General features: G+C 49.2%; 1 protein-coding gene across 6 annotated transcripts in view; it reads right to left on the bottom strand.

Annotated features, from left to right (window-relative positions):
• Positions 1 to 1029: 1029 nt before the first annotated feature.
• Positions 1030 to 17008, bottom strand: part of OGDH (oxoglutarate dehydrogenase) — a 394430-nt gene continuing 378451 nt past the window's right edge. For all 6 annotated transcript variants that reach the window (XM_087427987.1, XM_014793632.2, XM_087428462.1 and 3 more), the window contains 13 exons: positions 10540 to 10719; positions 10046 to 10198; positions 9179 to 9281; positions 8846 to 8974; positions 8469 to 8619; positions 8104 to 8231; positions 7693 to 7871; positions 7113 to 7184; positions 6339 to 6467; positions 5615 to 5687; positions 2533 to 2696; positions 2204 to 2358; positions 1030 to 2106 (listed from right to left, as the gene is read on the bottom strand). In XM_087427987.1, coding sequence (XP_087284113.1) covers positions 1986 to 2106; positions 2204 to 2358; positions 2533 to 2696; positions 5615 to 5687; positions 6339 to 6467; positions 7113 to 7184; positions 7693 to 7871; positions 8104 to 8231; positions 8469 to 8619; positions 8846 to 8974; positions 9179 to 9281; positions 10046 to 10198; positions 10540 to 10719 — 1737 coding nt within the window. In that variant the 3' untranslated portion in view covers positions 1030 to 1985. The remainder of the gene's footprint in view (positions 2107 to 2203; positions 2359 to 2532; positions 2697 to 5614; positions 5688 to 6338; positions 6468 to 7112; positions 7185 to 7692; positions 7872 to 8103; positions 8232 to 8468; positions 8620 to 8845; positions 8975 to 9178; positions 9282 to 10045; positions 10199 to 10539; positions 10720 to 17008) is intronic.

Genomic DNA, 17008 nt, shown 5'->3' with positions numbered 1-17008 from the left:
AGCCCCTCGGACTCGCCTGGCCCTACTCTCCAGAGCACGTTGTTCTGACTCATGCTGTCGCCTGACCAGACTGGAAGCAGCAAGAAGACCCTAGCTTCCATCTCACATCTCACCCTACAAAGGCTCCGGATAGGGGTGAAAGCGGAACCCTAACTCACTGCAGAGTGCAGGACGTGGACAGCCATCTGGTAGGCAGCCAGGAGTCTCTCCAGAGAAGGAAGGGGGTCCTGTCTCATTTCTTGCCTTTCAGCTCTAATCCACCTGGCTGACCACATCAGATGCAGGGAAGGTATGTGGTTGTGGAGCACACAGGAGTGCTGGGACAGGTGGCAGCTGTTCCCCCAACCCCCACACTCACGCTGCTGTCACACCAGGACTGGAAGACCCTCAGGCAAGCTGCAGGGAGCATGCAGGATAAAATAAAGAGATTCTGAAGAGGCTCCAAGGACACGGTACCTGAGTGTGGCCTAGAGGATGGGGTAACCATCATGGCCTTGCCCTGCTGCTGGAGGGTACCCCCACGTCCACACCCAGGCCTCTCTCTGAGCTCTCCCTCAGTGCTGGGACCCACTGACCCCCCAGGAGGCCAAGGGTGGTGTGTTGTGGGCTCAAGACGGTGGGCCAGTAGGCCAGAGGGGACACTGGGCCTCAGGGCCCTGCTTGTGTGGCTGGCTCCCCTCCAGAGGTCCAATGAGCTGCTTGGATTCTTGGGGCACTAACCCAACTAACAAAGGCCGTCCTAGGGCCAACCCACCAGGCAAGCAGACTCAATCCAGAAGCACAGAGCTTGGAGTACTTTTTTAGGTGGAGTGGGGAGGGGGACCCAGGAGCAGGGGAGCCTCAGAAAGCAGGGTGCGCCAGACACAATCTGCACCTGCACAGACCACAGGGAGGCTGGGGTGGAAGGAAGCTTGGCCACCTCATGCTCGTGCTCTGGGTGGTGGGGAGGGGCTCTTTCCAAGCAGAGGGGAGAAGCCGGGGCCAGCCTCTTCTGGGGGCAGGCGGAGCAGAAAGAATGACACACAGACAGCCCGTGGATAACTTAGTTTATGGGTCAAGCCAAATGCAACGCAAAGTTGTTTTTGTTGTTTTTTTTTAACCAAAATAAATAAATCAGATCTGTCCCTGTGACGGTGAGGGGAGCTGGCCCCTCGGCCTCGCGCTGCCCCTCAATGGCGCCCCCCCTCTCCCTCTTCTGATCAGCTTTGGCACAGCAGAGAGAAGAATGCTTCAGTCTCTATCGTGTTCACGAGAAACAGGAGAGAGAAGTGGGCTGAGCGGGGAGGCAGAGGTGGAGGCGACAGAGAGCAGGTCCCAGATCCCGAGCTGCGCTTCCTGGCCACACACACCCTGTGGGCTCCAGGTGCTGGCAGGTGGAGCATGCTCGGCCCCCAAGCACAGCCCGGGACCCTCTTGAGGGGCGGAAGTGGACACTGCAGAAAGTGGACCTGCCCTCTCTCTGCCAACTCAGGCTCAGGTCGTCTCCCACCAGCCGCCCCTCAGCAGTGCCCTCAGGTCACCCTGCCATGAGGGTCCCACCAGAGCCCCGACCACCCTATAAGCCTCTGACAGCAATGGCTCCTCCAAAGGGTTTGGGAAGACGAAGCCACCTAGCCCAGGTGCAGGAGCCCCTTTGCTGGGTGACAAAGACTGCCAGCATGTGGGAAAGCCACAGAGGCCGGTCCTGCGGAGTGAATCTGGGGGTGGAGGCAGAGCTGACCCTCCCAGGCTCCCTCTCCTCCTCCCACTTCCCACTGCCTCCATGAAGCCTGCTCAGCCGGAGAGAAGTCACAGAGCCTGGGGAGCATCTGGCTTGGGGCGCAGCCAAGCACGTGAGGGGGACGGCAGCCTAATTCCTAAGCGAGCGATGGGGGGAGTGTGCGGTGCAGTGGATGGGCAAAAGTGTGGGCAGCGCTGAGGCACTATTCTTTAGTTGAAAAGCGAGGGGCAGTCGTGGATGTGGAGGGCAGTGGCCCAGGCAGCATCTACGAGAATTTCTTGAAGGCGTCCAGGTCGAAGGCCGTGTCCAGGAGGCGCTGCAGCTCCGTGAGGTGAGTTTTCTTATTGCCGGTGGCTGGAGCTGCTGCTGGGTCCCGGCCAGCATACCTGAGGGGAGTGACAGTGAGTGGTGATAGCAAAGGCCACCGAGGGTCCTGGACCTTATTGCTCTCCCCAGTCTCTAGCTAAGCATCCACAGCCTTACCACACGGGCTTGGCGCGGTTCATGGTGGTCCGCAGCCGGGGCTTCACGTAGTCATAGTAACCCTGGTTCTTGTGCTCCTCCTGGCACCAGGCCAGCTCAGCACTGGGATACTTCTGCACCTCTTGCAGCAGGAGGTCGAAGGGGAATGGCGACAGCTGGGGAGAGAGCGAGGGGCTCCTGTCAGAGTGGCAGGCCAGGCTGGCACCAGAGGGAACAGTGTCTCAGGCAGGAAGCTCAGTGACTCATACAGGATGTCCCGGAAGCTCTGGGAAGGCTCCGGGGCCCCGACACCCCAAGGAGGGACACCAGCACCGGCTGTAGCATCTCACCTGCTCAATCCTCGTGATGGCCACCTGCTCCACCATGCTTCGCGCTTTGCGCTCTCGGGTGAGGTCATAGTACACCTTGCCAGTACAGAGGAGAAGTCGCTTGACGTCTTCTGGGTTCTGGGCTGCAGGGCCGTCCTCTGGGATCACTCGCTGGAAGTGGGTTCCTATGAGAGAATGTCCATGGCTGGGGCTCTCTCAGGACTCAGCTGAGGACGCCCAGAGCCCTCCCACTGCTGCAGTGCACAAGCGAGGGCAGTGCTGTGCCACAGGCTAATGCCAGAACATGCAGTTTCTGAGGGTCACAGATGCTCCCCCTCCGCCAGCTTCTGATGCCCTTGAATTTATTCTGACTGACAGAGCTTTGAGAAGCACATCGTAATTAACAGGACCAGCAGGCGAGGCCAGCCTCGGACACTAAGTGACACCGTGGGTGCACCCTTCAGAACAGCCTGTCTCAGACTTCAGGGCAACTATGTCTAGTAAAGCACCCCATGACCACTCTGCTCAGACTCCTCATGAGTTTACAAACACTAAAACTTCCTACACAACCAGAGCAAATATTCAGGCGCTCAGGGCTCAGACTGTGCCAGTGGAACCAGCCACCTTGAGGAAGCCGCATCCCAGATGAGCATCAAAAAGATGCTCATGTTAATACTACATGTTAGGGGCCGGCCCCGTGGCTTAGCGGTTAAGTGTGCGTGCTCTGCTGCTGGCAGCCCGGGTTTGGATCCCGGGAGCGCACCGACGCACTGCTTGTCCGGCCATGCTGAGGCCACGTCCCACATACAGCAACTAGAAGGATGTGCAACTATGACATACAACTATCTACTGGGGCTTTGGGGGAAAATAAATAAATAAATAAATAAAATTATAAAAAAAATGCTACATGTTAGGATTAAAATGTAACTACTTGCACATGATAAAGGCCAGATATGAAAATCCCACAGCGAACATCACACTCAATGATGAAGGACTGAGAGCTTTTCCTCTAAGATTAGGAACAAGACAAGGGTGCCCACTTTCGCCACTTTTATTCAACATAGTACTGAAATCCTAATCAGAGCAATTAGGCAAGAAAAATAAAGGGCATCCAAATTGGAAAGGAAGAAATAAAATTATCTTTGTTTGCAGACAATATGATCTTATATGTAGAAAATCCTAAAGATGCACAAAAAACCTGTTAGAACTAGTAAACAAATTCAGCAAAGTCACAGGATAGAAAGTCAACACTCAGAACTCAGTTGCATTTCTATATACACTAACAATCCAAAAATGAAATTAAGAAAACAATTCCATGTACAATAGCATCAAAAATAATAAAATACTTAGGGATATACTTAACCAAGGAGGTGAAAGACTTATGTATACTGAAAACTACAAAACATTGTTAAAAGAAATTAAAGAAGACATAAATAAATGGAAAGGCATCTAGATTGAAAGACTTAATATTATGATGTCAATAGCACTCAAAGCAATATACAGATTCAATGCAATCCCTATCAAAATCCCAATGATATTTTTTGCAGAAATAGAAAAACCCATCATAAAATTCATGGAATCTCAAAAGACCCCAAATAGAAAAAACAATCTAGAAAAAGAACAAAACTGTAGGACTCACATTTCCTGATTTCAAAACTTACCACAAAGCTACAGTAATCCAAACAGTGTGGTACCGGCATAAAGACAGAGATATAGGTCAATGGAATAGAATAGAGAGCCCAGAAATAAACCCTCACATATATGGTGAAATGGTCTTTGACAAGGGTGCCAAGTCCATTCAATGGGAAAGGACAGTCTCCTCAACAAATGGTGCTGGGAAAACTGGATCTCCATGTGCAAATGAAGCTGTACTCTTACACGATATACAAAAATTAACCCTAGATGGACCAAAGACCTAAACCTAAGAGCTGATACTATAAAATTCTTAGAAGAAAACAGGAGAAAAGCTTCATGACATTGGATTTGGCGATGATTCCTTGGATATGACACCAAAGGCAGAGGTGACAAAAGAAAAAGTAGAAAAATTAGACTTCATGAAAATTAAAAACATTTGTGCATCAAAGGACAAGCCACAAAATGTGAGAAAATAGTTGCAAGTCATTTATCTGATACAGGATTATTATCCAGCACACAGAAAGAACTCTTAAACCTCAAGTACAAAACAAACAACCCGATTCAAAAATGGGCAAAGGACTTGAATAGACATTTCTCCAAAGAAGATATACACCAATGGACAATAAGCACGTGAAAAGCTCAACATCACTAATCATTTGGGAAATGCAGATCAAACCCCAAAGGGATACCACCTCACACTCATTAGCCAGGAGGTGGCTACTATAAACAAAACAAAACAAGTGTTGGTGAGGATGCGAAGAAACTGGAGCCCTTCTGCACTGTTGATGGGAATGTAAAATGGTGCAGCTGTTGCAGAAAACAGTCTGGTGGTTTCTCAAACATTTAAACACAGAATTACTATATGACTGAGTGATTCTGCTTCTTGGTATATATGCAAAAGAACTGAAAGCAGGATCTCAAAGAGAGATGTGTACACCCATGTTCATAGCAGCATTATCCACAACAACTAAAATGTGGAAGCAACCCAAATGTCCACGGATAGATTAATGCCCAAATGTCCACGAGGATGAACGGATAAAAAAAATGTGGTCTATCTATTCTAAGTGGAAATCTCCACTCAGTGGGCCTCACCTCACAACAGTGAGCTGTCACGCTACTCGGCAGCCCCCACCACCTGGTGCCTTTCCTCTGTCCCTAGCAGTGAGTTGCCATCAGCCTCCCAGCACAGTCCCCAGGCAGCAGGGTGCACTCCAAGCTCACTCTCATTTCATCGCCTCTAAAGTAGTCCTGGGCATCCACGTGAAAGCTGCAGACCCGGACAGGATGTGAGACCTGTCCTTGACCAACTTGCACGCAAGCTCCGACTTCCAGGCTGCCGTGTTTGGTGGTCTTCACCAAATGACCAAAAACGTGGCAAGGGCCACAGTGAGACTCACAAGTATAAGCCCCCAAACCCCACAGAGCAGCAGCCAAAATCCTCTGAAATGCCTGTTTTCCTCACACACACCTGGAAGCATCTCGTCGAAGCTGGTTCTGGCCTCGGGGTGCCGCAGCAGGGATTTGGGGGTGAAGATGATTAACTGAAACACAGAACCATAGGCTCATGATGGACCAGGTTTCTAAGGATTCCAGAAGGAGGGTCAACAGCAAGGGGCTGAGACCAGGCCCTGTCCTCAGGACGGGGCACCTGGTGCTGCCCTCCCAGCTCTGCGGTCAGGAGGAGCCACAGGTCAGAGAAGGAAAGAGGAGGAAACGGGACGATGCTGTTCCCCTTTGTCCACCTCTCCTCTGCCTGGACAGGTTGGGCCCCACTCAGCTGAGTGTCCACTACTCCTGAGCCCGTCCCTCCTGCTCTGAGCCCCAGGCACCCCCTGCCCTGCACCTGGGAAAGAGCCCAGAGCCTCTCCTTGGTGTTTCTGCTCGTGGCCAGGGCTGTCCCATCCCGTGGGCCTGCAGGCTGCTGCTGAGCCCCAGCCCTGCACCTTGACCTGCAGCAGGGAGGCGTTCCACCCCTGGACCCTTTACACACACTCCCACTCACCCTTCAACACCTCGCAGAGGAGCCTGCTTCCTAGGGGCCCAGCACTCCCTTGGACCCTGCTGGGGCTCATCTCTCTTCCAAGCTAAGTGCACCACCTATGACCACCCGCTCACATGTCCACCCTCTCACTGGGCTCGGGCCCTGCACTCCTCAGGCCGGGCCTCTTCGAGCAGGGACACCCCCAACTGACCGGCTTCCGGAAGGGCAGGAGAATCTGGCGACGCAGCACGTGGAAGAAGTTGCCAGGGGTGGAGCAGTTGACAACGACCCAGTTGCAATCATAAAGCTGGTTTATGTCAAAATTGGCTTCCTCAAGGTTCTGCAGCAAGGAGGGAAATGGGTAGAGGCCAGGTGGCGCTGAGCAGCCTGCCACCGGAGACACTGGGGCAGAGGGCCTCAGCAGGCGCCCAGGCTACAGCCTCGGGGTGCCAAGCTCCCCCGGAGATGCACATAAGAGTGGACACTGACAAGAGCTAATCCAGCTGGCCTCAAGCGTTGAACGGGATTCTAGGTCCTACTTAATCCCTCCCACTTCTCTGAAAACTACTGCCTGGCCTGGGACAGACACAGGTTTTAGATAGAATTCAGATAGAATTTAGGTTTTCTACCTAAAACCAATTCTGATTTTCCTTCGCAACTGATTCCCAATAATTTCCTTTCAGGTCTTGAAGTTTCACTAAAATCACCCCGAGTTCCTTCCTCTAAAATGTTTGCCTGAATCAAAATACAGCCAGTATGACTCCTGAAAGCTTCTGTCGCAGCTTTCACACAGTTTCTCTGCTCTCAGCAGCAGCAGGAGGCGACAGAGGCAGGCGGCACTCTCTCTGTTCTCTGCTCTGAGGAAGTCTCTCATCTTGGGGAGACAGCAAGCCCACCTGTCACCCTCCCCTGGTGCCTCCTGAGAGGGACAGAGCAGCGGTGCCTTCAGAGTGCTCGTAGATGCCCGGGTGGCAGCTCCACTCACCGGCAGGACGTCTGGGTCATCATTGCACATCTGCAGGAACCGCTCAGGCCTGGCGGAGGAATGTTCTGGGCCCTGGAATCAGACACACAAGTTACAGTTCAGGAGCTTCACATATGCTGACAGGGGCAGTCACCACTTCTCTTCCTTAACCAACTTGCTCATTTCTGGTCTGAAAAACGCCAAATTATCTGTTTTTATGCTGGCAGTTCAATTCCTTCCCCTCTCACCCACAAACGTGGAGGGGGCATTTCCATGTCAGGACAGGGCCCAGCATTTCTGGCTCCTCATGGTTTTCAAACTTGAGTCTTAAGACTGTTACCACCTGGGGGCCTCTGTGGTGGGACAGCCCGCAATAGGGCCTGGGGTGGAGGGGCAGGAGGCGGGCAGGGACTGCCCGAGCCTGGGTGGTCCACACCAGCACCCACTACCCTCTTCTCATTAAAGATGGAACAAGACCTCCTGCCTTCCAAGGGTGGGTGGCTACCAGCAGAGCCTACACTGTACCCATCTCTGGGGTCAGGGTCCTGGCCAGGCCCTTCCCATGTCCTAGGCCTGGTGGGGAAGGTGGGCGGGGGCTCACCATGCCCTCCATGCCGTGGGGCAGCAGCAGGACAATGCCGTTCTGCCGCACCCACTTGGCTTGTCCTGGGCAGATGAACTGGTCGATGATGCACTGGGCTGTGTTGTGGAAGTCACCAAACTGAGCCTCCCAGAGCACCAGGGCGTTAGGACTGGCCATGGCAAAACCCAGCTCAAAGCCTACAGAGCAGGATGGAGGGAGAAAACCACCACCAGGTGTCGGCTGGTAGGCAGGGAAGGGGCTTTGAGAAAGGAGGTAAGGAGTGGGGAGGGCATGGGGGGAGGGGTGGGAGGGGTGAGGAGGCAGCAGGGAAGGGGAGCTGGGGAAGAGGGTGGTGGGGGAGAAGGGGTGGCAGGGAGGGGGGAGGGCCTTGCTGATGGGCAGGCGGGCAGGCAGGTGGTGGGCGCTCACCCAGAACCCCATACTCAGACAGCGAGCTGTTGCACACGGTGTAGGGGGCCTGGTTGGGCCAGAGGTGGTTCATGGGGATGCAGGTTCTCTTGTCCACGTTCTGGTCGTGGAGCACGTGGTGGCGATGGCTGAGGCAGAACAGCACAGGTGAGTAGGCAGGAGCCCAACAAGCAGACCCCACACGGGTGGCCGCAAAGCCCAGTTCTTAACGGAAGCGTCCAAATCAGAGCAGGGACAGGGTGATCGGGCCTGAGGCTGGGACCTAACAACTGGTTCCTGCAGTGACTCTGCTGGAAGAGAAACCTCAGAGCCCTCCCTCGAGTCGCCTCACTTTGAAGGGCCCAGAAGAACACTGAGAGCATCACCTGAAAGTGCCCCGCTCCACATCCTGGCCGCTCAGCCGGATATGGATGCCCTCCTTCAGGAGGGAGCCGAAGGCCATGTATTCTGCCAGAGCCCAGTCCACGGTCCTGTTCTTCACCAGCTCCCCGCGGGTTTTTAAGATCCGGCTCAGCCCTGCAGAGATGGGGTGCTCACCTGTTGCCCTGCATGCCCTCTTGTGACAAGAAGAGAGCCTTCTTCAGGCCCAGCTTCTGGGTGAGTGGGTAAGGCAGCCGGGTGCAGACCACGGGTGAGGTGGGAGAGGGCTTCCCTCACACAACCACTTGGCCTTGAACAAGGCAGGTGGGGCCCACATACGTGGTGGGAGAGAAGTCGTCAGAACTCAGTGTGGCCTCGTTACCTCCATGAATGGTGAAGTTCTCCACGGGCACAGAGCTGGCCACGTTCCCAATGTGCGTCAGAACATCCTCCGTCAGGCCCGTGGAGGGGCAGGACATGCTCCTGGGCTGCCCATCCAGGGTGAAGAAACCTAGGAGAGGAGGGATAAGCTGACGCATGGTCACCACTTTTCCAGGAACCGAACGGTGGCCACACGAAACACTGTGGAGAGGCCAGCGAGACTCAATGTGGCGTGGACCATGTTCCCTGTGAGACCTGTAGTTGGGGGCTGATTCCACAGCATACAGGGGTGTCGTGGGGCCACAAGGATTCATCGGTGACGTCCCTCACTCACCAGGCCAGGGGGAGTCCAGCCAGTGCTTGATGTGCAAGATCTTCTCATCCTTGGATCTGGCAAAGGCCTCCTCACAGATCCTGTCATACTTGGAGATCTCCTCCTGCAGGGTGGGCATAGCGCAGCTCAGGGGTGCTCTGCACAGGGCACCCTGGCCCCACAGCCAGCTGCATGCCCACACTTCCCGAGTGCATCTGCACTGCCCGGAGCACCTCAGACTCCGCTAGCCTCCAGGCCTTCTCCTCCTCCAGCTTCTTCTCTGAGCTTTGTGATAAGCCTACAACACTTCACTGTTTTCATTCCCAGGAGTTTCTTCTTCACATTTGCTGGCTGCCTCCCCCATATTCTTCTTATGAACTGGTCCAGTTCTCAGGGCTCCTGGCACAGCCCCAGGACGACTGAACCCCAAAGCATCACCTCCACGCTTGCTCTGATCTCAGCATTGCCCCCACTCCCAGACTTCCGACTCGGCATGCTGGTAAGCAGCCCTTCTTCCCCTTGTCCAATCCTGAGCACCCTGCACGGGCCTTCCCGCTTGTCACCAAGCAGATCACACCAGGTCTTTACCGAGCTGGATACTTCATCTGTCTCTCAGCCCGTAGGCTGGACTCTGTCAGTGGAGAAGGCCTGCGGGGTGGCCACTGTCTCATGCCAAAGTGCTCTCAGGTCCCACTTCCTTCACAGAACCCCTCAGTGGCCCGGACCCTCCAAGAACTTATGCACTGAAATGCTGTAGTTGTAATATTTCGCATGTTCTCATTCAGATTCTAATAACTCTCCAAAAGCAAGAAATGGCTCTGCAGTCAGCCTTCTCAGTCCCTCCCCAGCTCTGGAAAGGCCTGCCAAGATCAGAGCCGGGGGACTCACCTCGTACTCGGGCTGGTTGACCACGCCCTGTGATACCAGCAGCTCTGCGTACTTCTGCAGCACAGGCTTCTGCTTGCGGATCTGCTTGTACATGAGTGGCTGCGTGAACATGGGCTCGTCCATCTCATTGTGGCCATTGCGCCGGTAACACACCTGGGTGTGGCCGGGAGATGCCAGCATCAGAGACCATGTCGGCCGGGGCTTGGGACCCAGGAGGACTTGCCCCTTCTCTCCTATGTGATGCCTCAGTTTACCTCAACTAGAATTAAGAGTCCTATCTATCTCTCTTTCACACACTAGAGTTGCTTTGACTGTCACATGAGATAAAACCACAGTGACCTGGGACTATCCTGGGACAGGACCCCAAAAGACCTTCTTTCCTAGCATGGCTCACCCAGGCTGGAGGCTCGGGAGCCCTTGGGAGGGGCAGTGTGGTGAGCCTGCACCAAGGAGCCCTGAGCCCTCTTCTCCAGGACACGGGCGAGGTCACTCACCAGGTCCACCACCACGTCCTTGTGGAAGGTGCTCCTCCACTCGGCTGCCACCTTGCACACGTACATGACGGCCTCTGGGTCATCCGAATTCACATGGAAAATAGGGGCATTCACGACTCGGGCCACATCGGTGGGGTAGGGTGAGGAGCGCGCCATGCGTGGGTCTGTAGTGAAGCCGATCTGCAAGGGATACCAGTCTGGCCAGGGGGGCACAGGGGCTGCTGGGCTGGGGCGGGGCTGAGGACGGAGCCAAGGGCGTGGGCACAGCTGAGGGTGTGGCTAACAGCAGGCAGGGTGGGGCTGGGGGCCATCTGCGGGAGTGGGGGGCGCGGTGTCACTTGGCTGCAGCCTACTCTGAGTAGGCCCCTAAATGGCTATTTAGGTATTTTTTAAAAAATTATTTTGTGTTTTCCTATTCAGATAAAATTCATACACATTCAACACGAAGAATTTGGAAGATAGACACTATAAAAATGTTATCTATAATTCCACCAGCTACAGTGTAAATATTTTGACGTTTTCCTTTCCAGACAATTTTCTTTGCATGCACATGCATGCAAAATATATTTAAAATTTCAGACCCTATTATTTCTACAATTTTGCACTTTGTTCATTTAACATTACGAGCATTTTTTCTTTGAAAAGAAAATTTAAAGCCTTCAAAATACTCACCATTTAGATGTACTAAAACTTAATTATATATCCATAACTTAAAAATTTGCATTTAAAATTTATTTTTATGAAATACTTCCAACACATACAAAGTATAATAATACTACAATGATCACCCATGAACTCATAACCCAACATGAACAAATCTTAACAGTTTCAGGACCTTTGTAACCTTAGAATAAAATAACACATTTCTGCTATAGCTGGCCCTCACATCATTTCCACATGGTGCTATATGTATTTCATATGTCCATAAACAATACATAGTATCTTCTTAGGCTTGTTGGTAACTAAAATTTTGATATAATTTCAAACTTACGAAAAAGTTGAAAGAATAATACAAAGAATGCCCAGTTTTTACTCAGATTCATCACTTGTTTCTCCATTTTGCCCCTTTATTATTCATGTTCTTTCCATTACATACACATTCACACAACTTTTCCTGAACTATTTTGGGGTAAGTTGCAGGCCGTCCCTATTTCCTGAAATGGGGACAGCCTCTTACTGAGCAGAGTGCAGGTCCCAGCCCACGCAACTGAATATTACAGAATACTGTTATCTAACCCATAGTCTCTACACTCATTCCATCAACTGCCCTAAGATGTCCAGTCTTTCTTCCCTCAGTCCACTACCCAACCCAGCACATCATCTGCATTAGCTGTCACCTCTCTAGTCTCCTTCAGCTGGAAGGCTTCCCTGCCTTTCTTGGTCTTTCATGGCACTGACATTTTTGAAGAGTATTTTTGGGTCTTTAAACCACAGAGATATACACTCTATGTACCTTGTATATGGCATCATACTCTATATGTTGTGAAAATCCTTTGCAACTTGCTTTCTGTTCAATATTTGTTTTTATGGTTCATCCAGGTTGAAGCAGGTACCTCTGCCTCATGCAGCAGAGCTTTGGAGTGTAATCTATGTACTGAGCAGTAGAAACCACAGTGCATTTATCCACTCTCCTGTTGGTGGGCATTTAGTGGTCTCCAACTTGTTGTCAATACATTGTTACTCTACACATTCTTACACAGGTTTTCTCCAGCAAACACTGGGTTTATCTGCAGAATACCCCCAGGAAGGGAAAACCAAGCCGCAGGGTACAGCATTGTAGACTTTCTAAATACCATCAAACTGCTCTCCCAAGTGGTTGTGCACTTACCCTCCTACTAGCAGCATACTAGTACCCCGCATTTCCACTCATCATATTGTGACTATTTCCCCAGAATATTAAATATTTTATAATACTGTTGCCTATGGCTTTGCCAAAATTTATGCAAAGACTCTTCTACTGTTGAACATATAGCTTATTTCTTAATTCTGTAGTAGTACAAATATGGTTTTGACAAACATTCTTAAACAAAAATATTTAGCATCTGATGGTTTCCTTAGGAGAGAATTTTAGAATGGGAAATCCCAGGTATGTTCTTAGAGAAACAAGAGCCTCGGCAAAGCAGCCACTTCCTCTCCTGCCACAGATCTTACCAACCTCACACCAGGTCATGATCAATGGTGTCAAAAGCAGTAGAGAGACTAAAGAAAACATTAGCAAAACTGTAGTTCTTACAGAGGTCTGAGAATTCTTTATTCATTTATGATAAACCGCTTTTACATAATTTCCTTTATCACACTGACTAAAGAAAAGATTAGAAATAGTCAGAAACTGATGAGAACATTAAAAAGTGATGTACCAGGAAGAATTCTGATAAACACTTATAGAGACCTTGAACAATCTCGTCACCCACCTGGGTGCCCCACTGAGGAAAATGAAGGCAGAGAACAGGTCAGTTAGTGATCATAATATGCACATTACACCTAGAAACTCCCAGAAAGTAAGCTGCTTTGAAATGTTGAGACCTCAGTCCCGCAGCTGCCCTCTGCAACACTCACCACTGGTAACTGGCTTCTGTGTTTTCACGCACATATGGGTGGCTGCCCGCACATGCACGCACACACACACATGCATGCACAGAAGTGTGCACACATGGAGACGCAGGTGTACTCCATGTACTGCTCTATACTTTTTTTTCCCACCTAATGTATCATGTGGATCATTTCAACAGTATATATAGATCCCAGTCTTTCAAATGGTTTTATGAATTGCATTAATGACCACAGTTATCTTACATAGTGCTTATTTATAGGCCAGGCACTATTCTGTGCATTTTATGTACATTAATTTACATGTATTAATTCATTTAAGCTTTGTAACACATGTATGGATACATCATAAATTATTTAACCAGCTCCCTACTGATTTAGTGACGGGGAAATTCTGACTTCTGGTCTTGCTGCAGCAGTGATATCTTTAAAGACATCTCTTAGTAGACATATGGGTGTGAGTGTACTAGCAGGAAAATCCCACTAAGTAGAACTGCTGACTTGAGAGCCAGAAGGGACCTTAGAACCAATGGTTTATCACCTCATCCCTGGTTGGAGCCCTCTCTATGTCAACCCTACGGCTGGACCCTGGCTGGAACAGGTCTGACTGTTGGAAGTTCTTCCTCTGATTCAACCAAAACTTGCTTTCTGGTAATTGCTACTCACTGGTGCTGACTCTGCCTGTCACAGCCTGTGCTATGTGAATCATTCATTTCGTTGAAAGGAGCTCTCATGCCTCCAGGAGTTTTCTGTCTTCCGGGCCACATGGGCCCAGCTTCCTGGGTCATTCCTTGTAGGGTATTTTCCAGACACTGTGCCATCCCTAAGACACTCTCCTCTGGACATGGTCTCATTTATGTTCAATTAGAATGCTTGACTTTCTGTCATAAGATGTTTGACAAACCCAAGGCTTACCTGTGCTGTGTCTGTGTAATGTGATTCTTAAATTGAAATGCTATTAAATGTTTATATTGCAAAGAAGGAGGCTTCAAATCAATGATCTAAGAAACTAGAAAAAGAAGACTAAATTAACCCCAAAGCAAGGAGAAGGAAAGAAATAAAGAGCAGAAATCAGTGAAACAGAAAGCAGGAAAACAACAGAGAAAATGCAGTGACATCACAGCTGTTCCTGTGAAGACAACAACAACAAATCTACAGCCAGACTAACCAAGAAAAAAGGAGACAAGACACAAATCACCAATATCAGGAACCAGAGAGGAGACCCCACTGCAGATCCTAATGAGAGAACATTACAAACTTCATGCCCATAAATTCCACAACTTAAATGAAATGGACAAACTCCATCAAAGACAGAAATTACCAGAGCTCACTTAAGAAGAAACAGATAAGCTGAACAGTCTTATATTTACTAAAGAAATTGAATTTATACTTAAAAAAAAGAAACAAAAATGTTCTTAGAGGGACTTCCAGTTTTGGAAGATGGAGTAGACGTACCGTTCTTTATTCCTCCTGCTAATAAGTACAGCTAAGAACTCAGGACACTACATACAGAACAAACATAAAACTCGGAAGGTAGACAGAAGGGAGCAGACCAGCCAGGGACCTTGGATCCTGAGGAACGACTTGGTGATAGTGCCCAGGGCTGTCTTAGTCCTTCCTATATTCCAGACTGAGTGTCAGAGAAGCAGGCAATCCTGAAATGCCAATAGGTATAGACAAAAAGAAGTTCGAAGGAAAGCTGGCGCTCTCTGGCCAGAGGACCAGGTATGGGCTGTCTAGCAGGACAGAACATTTTTAGATGCCCTGCTTCAGCCAACCCCAGAGAAAACACGGTGGTTCCACCCTCACCCACCCCAGCGAAGGCCCAGTGGGGAGCTTAGACTGATGGTAATTAGACGCCCCCTACCCCTGGTGTCAGTGGAGGCCACATGAGGAGCAGTAACAAAGCACCCCTGTCCCACCCTGCCTGCCCTCCCCTCCGTGGGTATCAACAGACGTGGATGGGGAACCTGGACTCCCACCCACGACTGGGCAGTAACAAATGACCCAACCCCAACCCGAGGGGTCCAGAGGAGGCCTGTTATAACAGAAGATTTAAATAACATTCTGAGTCTCATAATATAATGCCCAAAATGTCCTGGTTTCACTTGAAAATCACTTGTCATACTAACAACCAGAAAAATCTCAGCTTGAATGAGAAAAAGCAATCATTAGAAGCCAACTTGGAGATGACACAGATGTCAGAATTATCTGACAAAGACTTTAAAGCAGCCATCGTAAGAATGCTTCAATGAAAATTATGAACACGTCTGAAACATAAACAGAAACTCTCAGCAAAGACAAAGATCTAAAAAGAACCAAATGGAAATTTTAGAACTGAAAAATAAAATAACTGGGGGAAAAAACTGAATGGAGGTGCTCTACAGCAGAACGGAGGGGAGAAAGGAAAGAATCAGTGAACTTAAAGATAAAACAGAAATTACCCAATCTAAACAAATGGAGAGACTGAAAAAACAAACATGAACAAAGCCTCGGGGACCTGTGGGACTATAAAAAAAGGTCTAATATTTGTGTCATCGAAGACCCAGAAAGAGAGAGGGTGGGTCTGAAATAAGAAATAATGTCAGTAGGACTAAATTTAACCAAAGAGATGAAAGACTTGTACACTGAAAACAACAAGACATTGATGAAAGAAACTGAAGAAGACACAAATAAATGAAAAGACATACCATGCTCATGGATTGGAAGAATTAATATTGTTAAAATGTCCATAATACCCAAAGCAATCCAAAGATTCAATGCAGTCCCTATCAAAATTCAAATGGCATTTTTCACAGAAATAGAATAAATAGTCCTAAAATTTATATGGAATCACAAAGACCCTGAACAGCAAAAGCAATCTTGAGAAAGAAGGATGAAGCTGGAGGCACCACACTCCCTGATTCCAAACTACATTAAAAAGCTACACTAGGGCCGGCCCCGTGGCTTAGCGGTTAAGTGCGCGCGCTCCGCTGCTGGCGGCCCAGGTTCAGATCCCGGGCGCGCACCGCCGCACCGCTTCTCTGGCCATGCTGAGGCTGTGACCCATATACAGCAACCAGAAGGATGTGCATCTATGACATACAACTATCTACCGGGGCTTTGGGGGAAAAATAAATAAATAAATAAAATCTTAAAAAAAAAAAAAAAGCTACAGTAATCAAAACAGTATGGTGTAGGCATAAAAACAGACACACAGATCAATGGAACAGAAGAGAGACCCCAGAAATAAACCCATCCATGTATGGTCAATTACTTTATGACAAAGCAGCCAAGAATATACAATGGGGAAAGGATAGTGTTTTCAATAAATGGTGCTGGGAAAACTGGACAGCCACATGCAAAGAATGAAATAGGACCACTATCTTACACCATACACAAAAATTAACTCAAAATGGAATAAAGACTTGAATGTAAGACCTGAAACCATAAAATGCCTAGAAGAAAACACAGGTGGTAAAGCTCCTTGACTTGGTCTTGGCAATGAATTTTTGGATTTGACACCAAAAGCAAAGGCAACAAAAGCAAAAATAAACAAGTGAGATTACATCAAACTAAAAAGCTTCTGCACAGCAAAGGAAATCATCAACAAAATGAAAAGGCAACCTACAGGACAAAATGAAAAGGCAACCTACAGGACAGGAGAAAATATCTGCAAATTATGTATCTGATAAGAGGTTAATATGTAAAATATATAAAGAACTTACACAACTCAATAGCAAAAAAACAAACAATCCAATTAAAAAATGGGCAGAGGATCTGAATAGACATTTTTCTGAAAAAGACATACAAATGGCCAAAAGGTACATGAAAAGATGCTCAACATCACTAATCAACAGGGAAATGCAAATCAAAACCACAATGAGATATCACCTCACACCTGTTAGAATGGCTATCATCAAAAAGACAAGAGATAACAAGT

This window comes from Ceratotherium simum, chromosome 1, assembly GCF_057802395.1.
Source record: "Ceratotherium simum simum isolate JZ-2026a chromosome 1, ASM5780239v1, whole genome shotgun sequence".
Lineage (NCBI taxonomy): Eukaryota > Metazoa > Chordata > Mammalia > Perissodactyla > Rhinocerotidae > Ceratotherium > Ceratotherium simum.
This window is presented reverse-complemented; position numbering and strand designations above follow the sequence as displayed.